We start from the raw sequence: 19,013 nt of genomic DNA, 5'->3' as shown, positions 1-19,013 counted from the left end.
AGGGATGTAGAGTTCATTATGTGTCGTCCGATGAGATGCTTAGTATGCGACAAAGTGATATGAATAATGATTATGCATGCATTACAAGTTATTATATTCAAATCCAAATGTAAACTTAAATAGGTTCTAGGTGAGTCTAGAGTTGAACGTAGGAAAATTGTTGCTTAAATTATGAGGTTAAGTCATGACCTTTTGAACAATGAAGTATAAATGTTTGAGTCAAGTTCGAATATGCATTCTAGATTAAACTAACTACATGCCTTCATAATAAAAATGCAACTAAAGTAAAAATTACATGGAGAGAATTAGAAACACGTTGAGTCGCAAAATGCATTCTCTAAACATTCCTTGGCTCCATTGATGTCCACTTTACAAAGTTAGGGGAATGAAATATAGTGGTTTTCCTTCCTGCTCTCACACTCTAAGCTCTCACCTATAGATACATAGAAGAAAGGTTAGGGATGACAACAACGAACAGGCAAGGATTAGAGATGGAAGGCTCAAATCTTTTCTTTCTCCATTCTTTCACACTCCACCACATGATACCACACTCACACAAATGAATTAAGCTTAGGCGGTCTATTTATAGGCGCTGGATTATTGGCGCGTTTGAACATGACCCTGATTTTGCAATAAATTCTTCTAACACTCTAAGACAATGCAACGTTGCTTTGCTAATTATTATTTGCATCATTTTGAATGTCGCTTAGTACTTTACTGGCACTCTCACCAACTTTTTTGTCATCTAGTGATTTATATCGCTTGGTATCTTTATGTTTATCATATAGTTGGGTGACACTAACAACTTGAATAGCCTAGATTAGTTTCTTCATTTCACTTTTATCATCTTTTTGCTAAAATCCTGCATGTAGACAAGAAAAAATCGTGATAAACAATGTTTTGTCTTTTGTAGTTAATAGATCACATAGTTCACATTTTCACAAGAATTACCATGTGTCATCTTACTTTTATCTCATTTATACCTGATTGTTCTATATGAAATGCTAAGTAATTATAACTTATATTTCAACCGGTTATCACCCTAAATTTAGAATCATGCTTGTTTTTCAAGCATAGCTCTGTGGATAAAGTGAGAAATTCAAAACTTTTGATGCAATCACTAGTCTCGATTGGTTGGTTTTGTGTGTGGGTTTGTTAAGGGGTTTCAATTGTTTGTTTAGTTAACCAACGACGCCACGCACTTGGTTGAGGTGCCGCGTAAGTTAAGTTATGCCTCAAAGGTACAATTAATTCTATGCGATAAGTCATTGGTCATGATCATTGTACGTGCAATACTCACTATGTACTTCATTGTCGCACACACACACAAGCCTTGCTGGATACAAGTTTTCCTACTGCTTGCCCAAGTATAAGCGAAGAAAAAGGTTAATCTGGGTGATCTAAAGTCGAACATAGGGAATTGATATCAAAACTTAGTTCTAGAGTTTTTACTTATCAATCAAACGGTATAAAAGAATAAATTGAATAGTATAAAGAATGTAAGAATGAACTATAACTCCTATCTACGCCTAGAGAGTCTGTAAAAGGGATAAGAGATGAATTATGAGCGATGATTCGAACTAACTTGTATGTGAGAAGGGATTGAAGGAAGGTCTACGAATTATTAGATGATTAAGTAATATGATAGCCTTGATGAGACACTACTTGCTTCTTCACCAGCTTATGATTAAGGCGAACTTCTCTGGAAGTCTTTAAACGCCACACTTGCTCACCTCTGGAGATCCAAGTGACTAAGCATACTGATGCAAGTTATGTCTAGAAGTTTTTGCTTCTAATACTTGTAGAGCTTCACTTTTAAGGACAACAACCTCTCAGCGCCTAGCGCCCACACTTGTTCATCTCTTGGGATACAAATTGCACAAGTTATCTCACTATAGAGGAGGTGCCAAACTCTTCCTAGCCTTTTCCTTGTTACTTTCCCTCTGGGTAGTTGGTGATTTACGTTGGTCAAGCGATGAGCGTAGCTCAACTAACCCGACAAGAATCATAAACTCAACTTCTTATCAAAATTCATCACAAACTTTAACTTCTAATAACAAATTGACGAATGAAAAGTCAAGACACGATAGATTGAAAAGGTATAATCATGCAATATATTAAAGAATGTAGTTCGTTGATTGTACAATATGAACACATATATCACAGAGAAATACATACATTGAAGACAAATTAGAAGATGGAGAATATTACAAGTTAGGGGGCAGATGAAAAATAGGTTCTTCTCCTATCGAAAGCTCAGTTCTCACTTTTATGGCTGATTAGAGAAGAAGAAGAAAATATTTTACAAATGGCGAAAAGGCTACTCCTTTCTGCCTTTTTCTCTCTAGGTTTTAGTCCACTCGAAACTCTCGACCGATCTAGTCAGATGTCTGGCCTCTTGGCCCATACATGCCTCTTTTGTTATGGTGGGGGTGGAGTTCTTTTATAGGCAACTTTCAACGGGAAATTTCTATTCTTCTAAGCATGTCAGCGTCGTCAATCGAAAGGTGTCTGTTGCGAGTCACATCATCTCCCACTCCCACTCTTGTCTTTTATTGAACCGCTTTCCTTTGTTGTACTTCGATCTTCTCACCTAATAGGGTTATTTACTAACCGAAACACACAGTGCTGGTGCGAGATCCCCTGTGATTCACTCATTTCTTCTTTCTTACTAATAATGCGTTAAGACATTGTAAACACGGTGAAACAAGCGTGAAACCTTATGTAGAATCCTTCTCTAAGTATTTATGTAATTTCAATATAAACTACGCGTTTTGACATACTTATTCTTTTTCTTTTTTGACCTTATTATTCTAATAAAAGAGGCTATAATAATTTGTATTTCTATAAGTTATCAGTCACTAAACTTCTCAACATGCTTCCTAATTCTAACTTGCATCTAGGCTATTCATTCCTTGATCACATACTATCTACCAATGAAAGTATTCATAGAAACAATGACAATGTTCATGATTTCTACATGCGACAAGCTTAAGTTTCAAAATATGACTCTTATTTATTTTCATAAAATCTTATTTCATTTCTAGAGATGTGCTTGAGTTTAAAGTTGGTATAGGAGTAAATGTAGAAATATGTTTAAGTTTGAGTTGAATTAGCCGTTGAGCATTGAAATATATATGGGCTTTAAAGTTGGTACGAAGATAAATGCATAATTGTGTTTAAATTTAAGTTTTAATTTATATTGGGTTTGAGATTACTATTTGAATAAATGCATTGAATTTGAGATTGATGTATGTTATACATTGACTTTCATCCATCGAGTTTATAGTGCAGTGAGGGAGGAAGTGCATTTTGAATTTTGTTAGGTTATTGAGATCAATTAATGACTTTAAATTAAGTTGGTAGGAGTAAATGTATAAACCATGCTTGGGTTTGAGTTCAAAATTTTTAAGTTTTATATAAAGTTAATTATTTTGTAGCTTTAGATCAACTATTTAAATTTGTATTTTGGTGTTAATATTTTGTGGATATTATGTAATCTTCAAGGTGAAGATAATATGTAATGTTGAAGATAGTCTCTATATGATGTTATTTTTGTGTAAATGTTTCAGTTATGTAATATTCAAGATAATATGTAATATTATTTTGGTGTTAATGTTATAAAAGAAAGTTGATTAAATGTTGAAGTTTTTAGTTTATTTGTCAACATTTTTGTAAGATTTTTACTATATTTATGAAATTACAAAAAGAAAATGCATATATTTGAAAAATAAATCCCATCGCAACCCTAAATTTAAAGAGTAAAAAAAGAAATTAAACAACGTTGTATCGTAAAATATTTATTCGAAATTTTTTAGATGACATAAAAATGCATAGACGAAAAATGAGATATTTCTTAATGCTCAAATATGTGAGCTAACGTCTGGACATAGTCTGTCCAACAATGCTTATAATTATCAAATTTTCTCATGTCCGATTATTGGCTTTGGGAGAACCCTCTCCATTTTTAACTCATTTTCGTCTGGACATAGTCTGTCCAACAATGCTATTCCGACGACCTTGACTATGGTGAAAATATATCAAATTTTTTTTTTTTTTTTTTTGGAACTTTTCTAATGGATTTTGTCATCGAGAAAGGGCAAATTTGTTGTATTGTTAATTATAATACTTTTGCCTTTTTTCAATTTCATTTTATGTATTGAACTTTTTATTATCATTGAATATGGTCGCATTGGTTGAGCAAATATTGATGGCAATTAGAATAAATATATTGGGAAAGAAAACAGTAACCCTAAAAGAAATGAAGGAAGAACAATATAATATAGAAAACCACATGCACTCTCTTCCATTCTAAATATCATATAAAACTAAGCTAAAAAGTTATGGCCATTACAATAGTAATATAATGGACCTCTCATTTTTGATTAAGTAATATATAGTACGACTTGAATTCTTCTCATTCACAGTAGCACGATGGATGTTAATTAATTAATTAACTAAACTTTATGTTATATAATAGTTTTGTTTTGTTGGCTAAATGGCATACAACATTGTGTCAAAAACTGCATCCATTGAACTTCAAATCAGCTCCACTTTTCACTGTTGCCCAGCACAACTACATTAACTCTTATTTAATTTTAAAACAAGTCTCCTTTGTTTGTGCAACCACAGGGGCTTGAAAACTGCTTTTTTGTTCAACCACAATGTATAATATATATATATATACACATGAGTGGTTTTGTTATAGGTTTAAGGCTGGCTTGCAAAATAATGCATAATAATATAACCTAAGTAAACCAAAGCTACTTTATTTTTATAAATTCATATCTTTTTGTGAAATTAATTCATTTGAGATTGTTATATGTTTGATTGAGTTTTATCATTTCACTCAACAACATCACACACACAAAGTTTCTCAACATAAGAAAAAAAGAAAGAAAGAGTCAAGTAAATAAAAGATTAATATCTAGTAATTACCTTAATTATTAATTATTAGTCTATTTACAATAAATAAATATACATTATTTGTTTAGAGAAAAAAAAATTGTAGTTGTGAAAATGAATTTGGCTCAATTAGTAATAACATATTGAAGATTAAACCTCCACTCTATCATTGTTGTACTAAAAAGTCTATAATATTAGAAATTTTGAAAACTCCACCAATTATTGTACTAAAAAATCTATAACGTTTGAGAAATGGTTCATATATTTTCAAAAAATATTTTTCTTTATAAAACCATGATAGACAATAATATGAATGAAGGGATGGGGGATTTATAGGATATGATTAAAATTTCATAAATGCAAGTTTTTCAAGTGTGTTGATCACTCTATAAACTAGTTATTTGGTGTTCGTTTTATATATTGTATAGTTTTCTTTCCCTTTGTATAGCATACCAACACCCTCATGTTTGCAACAATATGAAGAGAATATTAATTAACACATACATCTTTCTCAGCATCAAGGTATGTATCTTTTAGGAAGAAAAATGAAAGATTTGAATCTCATATGATCTATGTGTGGTTAAAGTAAATAACAACTCAAATCCGAATTTACATTTACACTTTACTGATAATAAAAAATACACGAAATATGATAATAAGCATTATCAAACAAATGACATGAAAAAGTTAAAGGATTTTAGAAAATCTTGGTAGAAGAAAAGATAAATCTATATGTATTGCAATAATAACAACTCTATTTGTTATATATAACATTTTGTTTTCTTCGAAATTCATGATCAAAATCCAATTCAATATAAATTGGTTCGAAATAGTTGTTTTAAGAAACAAAACCTAAAATATTTAAAATAAAATCATGCCACTTTTTCATCTATCTAGGTCAAACAAAATTGGACTAAATTGAAATCTAGAACTCACTGAAACTTTGAGTGACTAAAGTAATAATTAGAACTAATTTTATGTAATGATTAAATAAGCATATTTTATATATAATTAATTAGCAATAAAGTTAGGAAAGAACAAATAAAAATTATTGTATTAGTGATAACTAAAAGCATATATAGGTTTAAATTAAACATGCCAAAATGTCAAGATTAATAATTCTTAAAGTAAAGAAAACTAAGCTAAACTTCTACGTGTGGCATAACTCATAATTACTACTTAAGCCACACACTTTCAAAATAACAACTCTGACAGCAAAGATTATTTCTCTCTCTCAAACCCATAAATAAAAATTCAAAAGAACATACATACCCTAATTTTCATATTATATCTTTCATCAACTTTTCAACAAAGGTTTCCAATTTCATAATATTTTATGAAAGCTTAAGAACTTTGGTGAAACCGAGATTATTCCTTTGTGGTATTAGGTAATGAAAGGCATAACATGAGGTACATGATAGGCAAGAATAATCAAATTCTCTTTTGGTCTGCCATTGTCATACCTTTTCAATAACAAAACTAGTTGGCATTTTCCTTACATTACTCACCATGTCTCCTTCCATACCCACTCAAAAACCTTCTATCCTTCATTTCTATTTTGATCAATCACCAAACATCTAAAATCCAGATCCAAATCCTCTAACTCCATCATATTACCATGTTACTTTCTTTCAACTTTAGATTCATTCTCTTCTTAACACTTGTTCTCGCTCTCACCTCCATTTCCACAGACGCTGCGAGAGTTCCAACACCGTATTGGGAGCAGATGTTGCCTAAGAAGTTACCCTCTCCATCGTCTGCGCCGTCCAAAGGGACAAACACCGTCGCTCCGTCTTCTTCTAAACCTATGAAAGTTAACGGGAATCTGCCAGCAAAGGACGGTAACGTTTAGGTTTCCGGTGGTTCGAGGAAGTTGATACTTTTTGCTTGTTGAGAGCAAATTATTCAGTCAGACCGTCGTAATGCAGGTCGCTTCCTTATGTAGAAACAAAATGTAGTTTTAAATTTCTGTCCTGCGTCGGTCTGTTCCAGGCGTGACGAATAATTTCTCACCCGAAACGAAGGGAAAACTGAGGGACTGAAGGACGAGCGGGGCAACGTGGCGGAGCTGCCACAGTTCAGTGGCATGAGCTCCGATGGGCTTTTCATGGTGGATTGATAATAAAATTAATAGATGGACATAACATATTGGTTTAGATTATTATTTTTTGTTTGATCATTGGAAAAACCTCTTGTAAAGATGATGGGGTGGATCATGATCTGACCAAAAGTGAAAAATAAGAGAGGAATATCATAGAGAAACTTTTTATGTAAACTACTACTTGAATTAAATATAGTGAAAAGTCTCACTTTTATTTTTCTTTTGTTCACTTTGGTACAAAACTTCATTGTTCCATAACTGTGCATATATATGTTTTAAGTATTTTGGTGTATGAATTAAATAGGGGTAGAGATAGTATCTAATGTGGTATCATCAATAGTATATAGAGAATCATATTTTAGACAGTAGCCCCTAATATATCTTTCATTGTAGATATATATAATAGTATTTGAATGCATTCCAAGATAGATTCCTCCATCTTCTTCTTCACTCATAATTAAAATATTCTTTTCTTCAATAAGAAATTTTGAAATTTAATCATTTGGATAATTTGTCCCAATATATGCACGAAAATAGACATTTATAAGAATGATTATGATTGTTTATAAAGATGACAAACATATCTATGAATGGAGAAATCTAGGGGTAAAGATTGAGATGATTTTACAAGTCCTTCAAAACATATTTAAAACAATTTCTCCATTTGTAAGGCATTTTAAACGTTATTCTCTTGAATAAGAAATTTTGGACCAATCTTTTTTATTTTTCCCAAATCAATAACCAAATTATAAATAATTGAGTTTGGAGGCTAATTAAAAATGAACATTGTTGTATATTGAAATTGAAGATATAAATGGAATTGGATGTCATATGTGTTTTTGTATTCATCAATTAAATTAGTTTTTTTTGGTCCAATTAACATGAAAATTTGGGCCAAGTCCATTGGAAAAATAGGCTTAATTTAATTAGTCCAAAATTAAATAAAATCCAAATTCATCGGACCTATGAAACAAATCCAAACACAAACCCGATTGGATAGGTGCAAGCTTTTCTTGTTGAACTAGTTTTTCCTTTTTATTAGTCGACTTTTATTTATTACATATAATATGAATATTTGAAATAAAATACATAAATCAATTTAACAAATTGATAACATAACCTTTCATTCATATATACTATTCATAAACCAAGTTAACATTCAACTACTTTTTTATATATATACAACTTTCTGGACCTTTAATTCTTTTATCAAAGTCCCTACATCACAAACATAATCAGTTTTTCTCAATGTTACATATACCAAAAAAACAACCGATGTTTTAATTTAATAGCTTATATTACATATATTCATCATAATTTTTTCTCATTCATGTTCCTATAAACGTAACATAAACAACTTTCATACATAATTACTATTGTTTCAAACATAACATATTATTTACTACGTAAGATATGAATATTTAAATAAAATACATAAATAAATTGATATAAGAACTTTTTATTCATAAAATATATACCATATTATTTAATATATACTATAATTATTAGGTGGAATATATAAACAAATGGAATATACTATATTAGTTAATTTAGGACATTTCTGAAAATTTTGAAAATCTTGGGTCAATCTTGTAATATGGTATACCATTTTAGACAATCTTAGTTAAAAATCCTAAAATTAATATATAACCGCGTTCCATTTCAAACTTCATATCAGCCTACTCCGATCAACAACTTAATTCTCAATCTCATTTTTCTATTTATTTTTTGTTTGGTCAGCTAAGGGGTGAAATGAGTCTAGAGATCGTGTAAAAATATTTTCTGCATCTCACTTGAATTAAAGTATTCCTTTTGAAACTTCAACGATAAATTAGCCATTAACATAAAATCTTATAGACCAAAAGTATATTTTATCTCATTTTTTATATTTAAATCTCTGCATTACCATTAAATATAACAAAACGTAAAAAAGGGCAAAATTAACCCAATGAAACTTTTAAATTTTGATTAAAAAATTACATTTTAAAATTTTGGAAACCTAATGCACCTTTTTACTATATAAATATATAAACATATACATCGACTAAAAATGTATTTTTCTCAATTAAATTTGAAGAGTAAGATTAAAAGTGAAACATTATTTAAAGTTGGGCATAGATAAAGTTATCATAACTTAAAATTCCATAAAAAAAAAAATCATTATGCTCACGCATATATAATCGAAAATATATATATATTTGGTTTAGTTAGGGATATATCAAAATAAATCAAAATATTTATAAAATATGTTAAAATTGATAAAAAGAATATATTAGCTTTTGTTATTTTTTGAAATAATTGAAATAATTTTGAAGTTTGTTTCTATTAGGTGGATTTTTAAAAAATGTCATCCTATAAAATTCTAGATTTTCAATTTTGTCTAATAATTATTTAAAAATTTAAAAAATTTAAAAATGAATGGAGTTTTAATTTTAAAAACTTGTGTGTTTAATAAAAAGAAAATTAAAGGATGGACACTAAACTTAAAAAAAGAATTAATAAAAGAATGTGGACTTCAACATTTGTATGGGCAAAAATGGCGTTTTGAGAAAAACATTGATGAGATATAACCAAAGACACATAACACAGTGGGTAAAGGATCAAAAGCGAACGACAAGACGAAACAACTCAACCAACAATGACTTCCCTCTCCATATCATTGGAATTGTCAGAAAAGATCTTTGTCATTTTCGTTTAGAGTTATAAAGTTAATTACCATCGACATTTTATAAACTATAACCGGCCAGCGACGGCTTATAAGTTATATTCCATCTTTTCTTTACCTTCTCGTGTAATTTCTTCAATAATATGTGAACTTTTTATCTTCAGGTTCTCAACCATTATCCATGACTTTTTCATGGGGGATGAGATCATGGTTCTACATTTTACTGCTAATAATCTCCGTGGAGGCTGACAACGACGTAGCTTACGATCAGTTGCCTATCGCCTTGCCAGGCTGCTTGTACCGATGCGGTGAAGTGGAGATTCCCTACCCATTTGGGCTCACTCCTGAATGCTCTCTCAATGACGCATTTCTTGTCACTTGCAATGACTCCTTTAATCCCAACAAGCCCTTCGTCCGCCATGTTCCGATCACGAGTATTTCGGTCGATGATGGGGAGTTGGGTATTAAAAGTCCTGTGGCCAACTATTGTTTTGATGGCAATGGGAACGTCTCTGGAAAAAACGAAACGTTTCTCGAATCCAACCAGTTCACCATCTCGACGAAGAACATCATCACTGTCATCGGTTGTAGTACTATCTCGACGATCAGCGGCACTTTCCAGGGAAACGAGAATTACTTAACAGCATGTGCGTCATTCTGTAGTAGCTACCGTAATATGCCGAATGGGTCGTGCTCCGGCGTCGGGTGTTGCCAAGTGACAATTCCCGGCGGATTGAATCAAGTAAGGTTTTCTAAATTACCAAAACTTTATCATTAAGTTTAGGTCAGGTTATAAATGAATCACTTTAGAGGTTGTACATCATCGTCACTTTTAAGTAATTGTTCATTAGACATTTATGAATTTGAAAAAAAGATGTAAAATAAGTTAGTAATATATAAGAGCAAGACTACCGGCCTATTCGAAATAAAATTATAAACAAACTTAACTTTGAAAATTACTTTCTAACATATGAGATTGTATATTGGACGTAACTCTAAAATCATAGCAATGTTACTTAATAATATTGTGTAGAACTCATAGACATTTGAAAAAAAAACATGTGGCCGATGTAATAACATATAAGACGGGTGAAACAGATGCATGTAACGGTCACAGGGGGTGACATAACGAACGGATCGGATATATATTCATGTGGATATGGCTTCGTGGTGGAAGAGAGTGAGTTTAAGTTTTCATCGGCTTATGTTCCCCACTACCCGAACGCCACCGTGTCGACGGTGTTGGACTGGTCCGTTGGCAACGAGTCCTGTTTGGAGGCTATAGATAGCCAAAGCTATGTCTGTCAAGGAAATAGCAGTTGCCTAAACCGAGACCTTATGGAGGGTTACCGCTGCAAGTGCTTGGATGGGTTCATTGGGAATCCATATTTGCCACACATTGGGTGCCAAGGTACGTGAATTATTCATGAAAATACCATTTTTGGCTTCTAAAACTTTAGTCTCATTCCTATTTGATATTTGATATCTAGGTTTTAAAAATGAAAATCATACTCTACCATGTGATAGATTTTAGTCATGCAACGTGGAAATTGGATCAACATTACCATGATTGCACTAATAACACATGAAACCCTCAACTAAATTGAATTAAGGTCAAATAACTAATTTTTACCTTCATAGCTCCGTTTACTTGAAATTTTCACACAAACTCAACGGGACCACCACTAGAATATATTGACCCACCTATGCTCCGAACTCAAAACCAGGTTGTAGGACTCGATGGATGAAGGAATCGAAAGAGAGAGAAAAGATGGAAATTATTGATTAGGGTTTGGTATTAGGAGAAATCAAATCTCTTTTAGTGAAGAGGTTTAAAGAAGAAATGAACAACCTAATTTCTACTAGAACCCAAAAATTTCATCCCATTAAATGAATTGTAAGACTCTTTTTATAAGAAATTGACTGCAACAATACAACCTAACAACTCAAAATCCACTTTCTCTAATGAGCTTTTTGTCTTCATCGAATGACAGTATCTAACCCCCTAGCATTAGTGGGATTATTCAACAAAATGTGGAATTATCCACTAACTTTAAACCAAAGGTAAAATGTCTTCATTGCAAGCACCAATTTGCATTCATTTCAAAGTTTGACTTTTCAAAGTTAAAAGTAAATTATTTGACTTTTTATGACTTTTACCATTCAACCCTAAGGTAGGTTAAAGTGAATTTCGTCTTGCACCCTATGTCTCCAGTTATATCTACTTGATCTTATCCCTAAAAAGGGAGGCTTGTTAGATCAACGCTGATGAACTGCTCTTACCTATGCAGATCCAAAGATAATTTCACGTGAACAGGACACTACAAGAAAAATAAGATCTTCTGACACACAAAATTGTCGGGAGATATACTCAAAATCATCGAAAAAGGATCTTCTGACACATAAATGCGTGTCATAACGAAAGTTGGATGAAATGAGTCAGAAGAGGATCTCCCGAAACACAAAATGAAGCATTGGGAGATCCTAAATACATCTCCCAACACTGTCTATATGGTGTTGAGAGATGTCTAAGATCTTCCGATGCTTCATTTTGTGTGTCGGGAGATCCTTTACTTTTTTAAAAAATACCTTTCACTATTAAATGAAAGATTATTAAATGGAAGGTATATTGATTGGGTAACTACCTATTTCCTTATTAGAACCATCTCCGTTGTCATCATCTTCAAAGCTTAGGTAAGCATCCATTTCATCATCTTCCTCCTCTTTTGTAGCTTTTATGTGTGCAAACGAGCCGAAACAATGTAGATGACACTAGCAGTAAGTAAACAACAAGAAAAATATAACAACTGATTCCAAACTTTTGAACATAACAAAAACAAAAATCCAAAAGAAATATTGAGAGAGTTTGAATAAAAGAAGAAACTCATTGATCGAAAAAGAAATTAAGAACAAATTCAAAGGGGTTTATATAGCAAAACTATCGCGGATAGACTTGTATCACTGATAGACTCGTATGATTTATCGGTGATAGACCAAGTTTTATAACATGGTCTATCAGTGATAGACTCTATCATTAAGGATATAGCAATAATTTTTTTGCTATATTTGCCCTTTTTTAAAAATGTTGCTATATACTTAATTATTTTGAATTTAATTGCTAAATTTACAACTATTCCTTAATTATTTTGTTTTTTTAATTTGCTCAGACAAAAATGAATGTGATGATCCTAATGAGAATGAGTGTACAAATACGTGTACAAATACAGTAGGAAGTTATGAATGTAAATGCCCACATGGATACTCCGGCGATGGGAGAAAGAACGGCATTGGTTGTGTTCGCCGCCGCCGCCATCCTCATGTTCTTATACTATATTTTGGTATGTCTTTCTTTTCTTTTTCTTATTTGTTTTTGAATTTTTTCATAAATATAATAAAATATCAAAATATTACCCGTAAGTGTAATAAAAAAAAAAAAATCATACATACGCCTTTTTTCTTTTTTAATATTTTAGGTTTTTCTTCCTTTCCATTTTTTTCTTCACTCTTTCCTTCTCCAATTTTTCTTTTCCTTTCCATCATCTTTTTTCTCTTCTTCTTTTGCAATTTATTTTTCAAACGGTTATTTAGTTCAAGACTGTGTACTAAATATAAAATTTTTAATTTTGATTTTATTTGATTCAAAGTGTGATGTTGACATAAAAGATGTGTAAAATAAATTAGTAAGATTTATTGGTGTTATTTATCAATTTAATTAATATGATGAATCTAGAGACTAATTATCCAAATATAGAGCTCACATCATTATTTCTTCAGGAACTAAAATAGAACAAGATACAAAATTCAGGAACCAAAATAAGATTTTAACTTAAATAATTTAATTAATTAATTAATTACTTTAATATTTATTAATTAATTAAGGGACATTTTCAAATATAGTAAAATTGATCAAAACTTTTATAAAATATATCAAAATTTCAGATGTTATCAATGATAAAAACTTATTGATGTTAATAGACTTTTATCAATGTCTATCAGTGCTAGTGTATAGTAGTGTCTATTAAACATTGATAGATTTCTATTGATGCTTATCAAGTCTATTAAATGATAGAATCTCAATTGATGTTTATCGATGTTTTGTGATAATTTATAATAAATTCTATCTAACTAATTATTTCATTTAAATCATGTTTCAATTAACATTTTCTACCCAACCTATAGTTTTAATTCCACTAATTAAATTAACTTAAATTAAATATCTTATATTTAATTTAATCCATATTTGAATCACATTCGATTTATGATATAACCATAAAAGAAAAACTTGCTATTTTATCAAATATGTCAATTTTCTTTTTATGAGATTAAAAAAATCTACAACATCCAAATTTGTCATATCGAATGGGTTAAATATATCTTTAATTTGATATCCAAAATCTGCTTCTACATTTTTCTCTTTTTCTTGTATGATCATCATTTTATGTGGTTCTTTTGAAACTTTGATGATTATAACGACCAACCACGAAAGATTATTTCTTCCTCTACCACAGTCACAACATCAATCACATTTATCAAATTTGTCATTCACTTCATGGAATGAGATTATTGCAGTTGGTCAAGATTCATGATTTTTCATCCACCATTTTTAAGACTTACAACAATCATTTTAAGGAAAGTTGACTTATATTCATAATTTTTTTCAATAAAAAACTTGTTATCTCATTCAGTCACGAAAAGACATTACATAAGTGCATAATACTTTTAAAAAATTTATATTGCTACTGTAGGAGCATAACCGAAATGTAGAAAAAAATGTCTTCTCTAACGTATAGGTTTAAAATTTTGGAGGCTCAAGTGCATATATTTATAACAAGCTTTAGGAAGAATAATTGTTTTTCATATGATCATATTTTTGTGGCATTTTCGTGCATTTCAACATCAAACATTCGTGATAAATAATTATTTATGTTAGTATCAAATACTAGGAATTATAAATTTGTAACATTTGTTAAGTAAACACTATTACAAAATATTGTAATTATATTATAATTTTAATATGTACCAAATATACTTTATTAATGATTTTGAATGTAAGAAATGATTGAAAATTAATTGAAGTAAATAATAACAATAATGAATTTGGATGTTTTGGTGCAAAGGGGTGGTGGTGGGTATAATGGGGCTAATGGTAAGCTGCTCTTGGTTATATATCGGCTTCAAGAGATGGAAGCTCATCAAACTCAAAGCAAAATTCTTCCGAAGAAATGGAGGATTAATGTTAGAGCAACAACTTCCCATCCGAGACGAAGCTGCACAAACCGCTAAAATTTTCACTGCAGAGGAATTACAAAAAGCCACTAACAACTACTCCGACGACCGGATCGTCGGCAAAGGCGGATTCGGAACTGTCTACAAAGGCATCCTCCCTAACGGCGCCGCCGTTGCCATCAAGAAGTCTAAGATCGTCGATAAAACCCAGACCAAACAGTTCGTTAACGAAGTCATTGTTCTCTCCCAAATCAATCACCGCAATACAGTCAAACTCTTAGGCTGTTGCTTGGAAGAAGAAGTTCCTCTTCTCGTCTACGAATTCGTCTCCAACGGAACCCTATTCGATCACATTCACAAGAGAAAATCTCAACGCTCCATTCCTTGGAAGACCCGCCTCAAAATCGCTTCCGAAACCGCCGGAGTTCTCTCCTATCTTCACTCCTCTGCCTCAATTCCCATCATTCACAGGGATGTCAAGTCCACCAACATTCTCCTCGACGAGAATTTTACCGCCAAGGTCTCCGACTTCGGAGCTTCGAAGCTCGTCCCGTTAGATCAGGTGGATTTGAACACGATTGTGCAAGGAACTCTCGGATACCTAGATCCAGAGTATTTGCAAACCAGTCAACTGACGGAGAAGAGCGACGTGTACAGCTTTGGCGTGGTTCTGGCGGAATTGATGACTGGAAAAGCTCCTCTGTCCTTCAGCCGATCGGAGGAAGAACGGAATCTATCGATGCATTTTCTAATCGCTATGAAGCAGAATCGTCTTGGAGAAATTCTTGATAAAGGTTTAGGCAGCGATGTGGATGAGGAACAAGTGAAGGAAGTTGCGAGCCTTGCAAAGCGGTGTTTGAGGGTGAAGGGAGAAGAAAGGCCGAGTATGAAGGAAGTTGGTGCAGAGCTTGAAGGATTGTGTCAAATGGCGTGGGGTCATCCATGGATTGTTGATGATAAATCTTCATCTGTTGAAGAAGAAGCAGAGGTTTTGGTCATTGAAGAACATAAAAAGGAAATTCCATTTGATAGTTTTCTCTTCCCCATTAACCAAATGATACCAAAACAACATCCTGCCAGGTAAATTTGTGTTTTTTGGTTTTACAATCCTATTTTTTCCCATCTTCCTTCAATTCAATGTTCAAATGTATTAGGATTTTAATTACTCACAATCGTGTACAAATTTTAGCTTTAAATTATAAAGTTTTAGTCTCTCCCTACCAAATTTGGAATATGTCAAGAACCCTATCAATCTTCGGATTAAAAGTTAAAAGAACTGTAAAACATTTTAAAACTTGTTATGAGTATTATGAGATACTCTTGGCCTATTTTCTTGGGAAAAAACAAAATAATAAATCCTTTTAAAACCATTTTTTTCTATAATCAAAAGAGACGAAAGAGAAGAAGACCATGATGAATGCAATATGCAATGATCGATTGAGAGCTACATGAATTGACTGAAAAATGAACCACTTAACAAATCTAAAACAAACGAAACTTTAACTTAAAGAAGAGGTATTTCCCTTCAAAAGTAATTATTTCAAATGTATCGAAGAACAAGAAACTTAAAGATGATACATAAGAGAATGAGGAAAAACAAATCAATGTGGAGATTGACTATGAGTTAAAAATTCAAATTTAAAAACTAGATTAAGATATTATACGAAACTAATTTGGGGCGGAGATTCAGACAATTAACATGCGTTGAGATTTAGCTTGAAATAAAAAAAATGAATAAAGTTGTTAAATCGTGAGATATTAGGAGATGTTAGGATAATGGTTGGATACGTTATTAACACGTATGAATTAATACAGACTCATAAGTACATATAACAAATTAATTACTTTGGAAAGACTTTTGATAAGAATGCAAATATTGAAATAATTACAATTTGTGAATGTGGGTATTTTGGTCTTGTATAAAATACCATGCACGTGTGATACTTCTGAAATCATGTTAGTTGGTACTTTATTTCTTCAATTAGATGAACATTCAATTGTAGACGTCAAACCAATATTGATAGAAATTATAATTTAATTAATGTTATTCAGTCATGAGCATGTTTGGGTTTAAAAGTCTTTCTAAATACAATTAATGAAACGATTTTTTTACTTTTAATTCATTTCCACCATTATATGAATTAATGACACTCAACCAATTATATACCCACACAATGCTACATTTTTAAATAAGTTAACTTAAGTTTAATAAGAAAAATTAAAAAAAGATCAATACGATATTTACATTTAAACTATCGTTATTACTTAAAATTACACAAAGTTAAACACATAGAAACATTATGATTTGATCATAATGTAACTATTACTGCAAATATATAAATAAATAAAATTTCAAGTATATATATAATCAACATATATAATAAAATTCATAAGTACTTGCCATATAAAATTTGTAAATATTACAAACGAAAAACACTCTTACGCAAGAGCCATAAAATAATATTCGAAAATGTCATCATCATTTACTTCTTGGGTTATATATGTACCTATCAAAAGTTAAATAAACAAGTAACCATAGGCCAATAAACGGATGATAGACTTTATAATTATGATTTAATGACACTGTAATTATAATGTAAAAATTACCTGGATTATTTTCAATCAACGCATTAGAGAAGGCAGGTAGCAAACCATATGATAACTGATACCAACCTCGTGTTTCTTTAAAGCATCTTTGCTACTAAAAATCGAACATTCTTTTATGTAGAAGTCTACAACTCACAAATTCAAATCTACTAAGTCAGCGACATTAATTAGATGAGCAATTTGAAGTTCTTGATCAGGCCGAACCCAAAATAGAAAAAAATTGATGAACATGATGGGACATAGTCAACAACAACAGAAACATGATCAAAAGAGGAACAAGAAATAAGGGACGACAACAACACATCTTTGTCTTCAACAATAGTAATGACATTAGGATTGTTGCAACCATCATGATACACTGTAATTCGAGAAATTAAATATTCAAAAGAGGGAAAAAGATTAGATTGAATTAGATAAACAAGTTGGTTGAAAGATGTGTTCAATGGGACACGTGTCACGCCCCGCCCCAAATGTCACACCATGCTACTAAATGGAGGACGTCTTGTCTAGACATTTAACTCATACCTCTCACGAAATAACGTGTCGAACACCTAGTGAGCAAAACAACTCTTCTCATTGTCTCTTTGCAAAGCTCTTTCATTGAGTCTTAGAGACCTTCACATCTTTTGCAGTGAAAAAACAACTCAAAGAAATACAAAACACAGTGGAATAACTTAACTTCTTCTCTTTATTAACTTAACGCTTATGGAAGTATAATATACAATTTCAACTTTTGCTTTTAATAAAATAAACCAACTCTGATCTTCTAGCATCCTTCTTTTTCTCACCAAGTTGCAGCCTTTCGTGTTCTGATCCCATCCTCTTTCCCTTTGTCATTCACAATCCATCTCAAGCAAACACTATAAGAAAAACTACCCACTATGACAGTTGTATACATCCCAAATTGAAAAGAGGAAAGAAAAAACTGTCACGAAAGTTAAAAATCCGCATTTTTGATGAGAAAAGATGAAATTTTTCGAATTTCACTTTCCGTGACAGTTATTTGGTGTCATAAAAGATACAAAAAATAATTTATTTAATTTATTAAAATAAAATTCATTTTAAATCGAAAGTTTATTAAAATAAGATTTTCCCTAATTTTAAAAACATTAAATAATTTATTTATTAAAATAAAACTTATAAAATATCTCAAAAACCCTTTCTCTACCTCCTCCTCTTCTTCTTCTCTTCTTCTTCTTTTTTTTTTCTTCTCTGTGAAAGATCCACGTGTCGCCCCTCATTATCGATTTTTTCTCCCTTCTGCTAACCATCTCTCTCCCTCTCTCACACACGTCGAGAACAACGCAACTTTTCGTCAACGACATGCCCGAAATCCTCCTCTTTCTTTCCTTCAACCGACGCCACCACCCAACACCCCTTGCAACGCTAAACTCACCAGTGAATATCAACCATTATTTCTATTGTTTGTATTTGTACAATATATTAACTTCAAATGGTTTCATTTTACCCAAAACGTGATATATTAATGGTTCTTTTTATAAAAAACAT

The 19,013-nt window shown here is 31.4% G+C and overlaps 1 protein-coding gene across 1 annotated transcript; it reads left to right on the top strand.

The window, feature by feature from the left end:
• Positions 1–9,852: 9,852 nt before the first annotated feature.
• LOC101206607 (wall-associated receptor kinase 2) lies at positions 9,853–16,131 on the top strand. The gene is made up of 4 exons (XM_004139824.3): positions 9,853–10,413; positions 10,770–11,082; positions 12,839–13,009; positions 14,789–16,131. Exons 1-4 carry the CDS (start codon positions 9,853–9,855, stop codon positions 15,979–15,981), a joined length of 2,238 nt encoding a protein of 745 aa, XP_004139872.1. The 3' UTR covers positions 15,982–16,131.
• Positions 16,132–19,013: the final 2,882 nt, after the last annotated feature.

Source organism: Cucumis sativus, chromosome 7 (genome assembly GCF_000004075.3).
Source record: "Cucumis sativus cultivar 9930 chromosome 7, Cucumber_9930_V3, whole genome shotgun sequence".
In the NCBI taxonomy this organism is placed as follows: Eukaryota; Viridiplantae; Streptophyta; class Magnoliopsida; order Cucurbitales; family Cucurbitaceae; genus Cucumis; species Cucumis sativus.
Note: the sequence above shows the minus strand (reverse complement) of the source record. Positions and strands in the feature narration are given on the sequence as shown.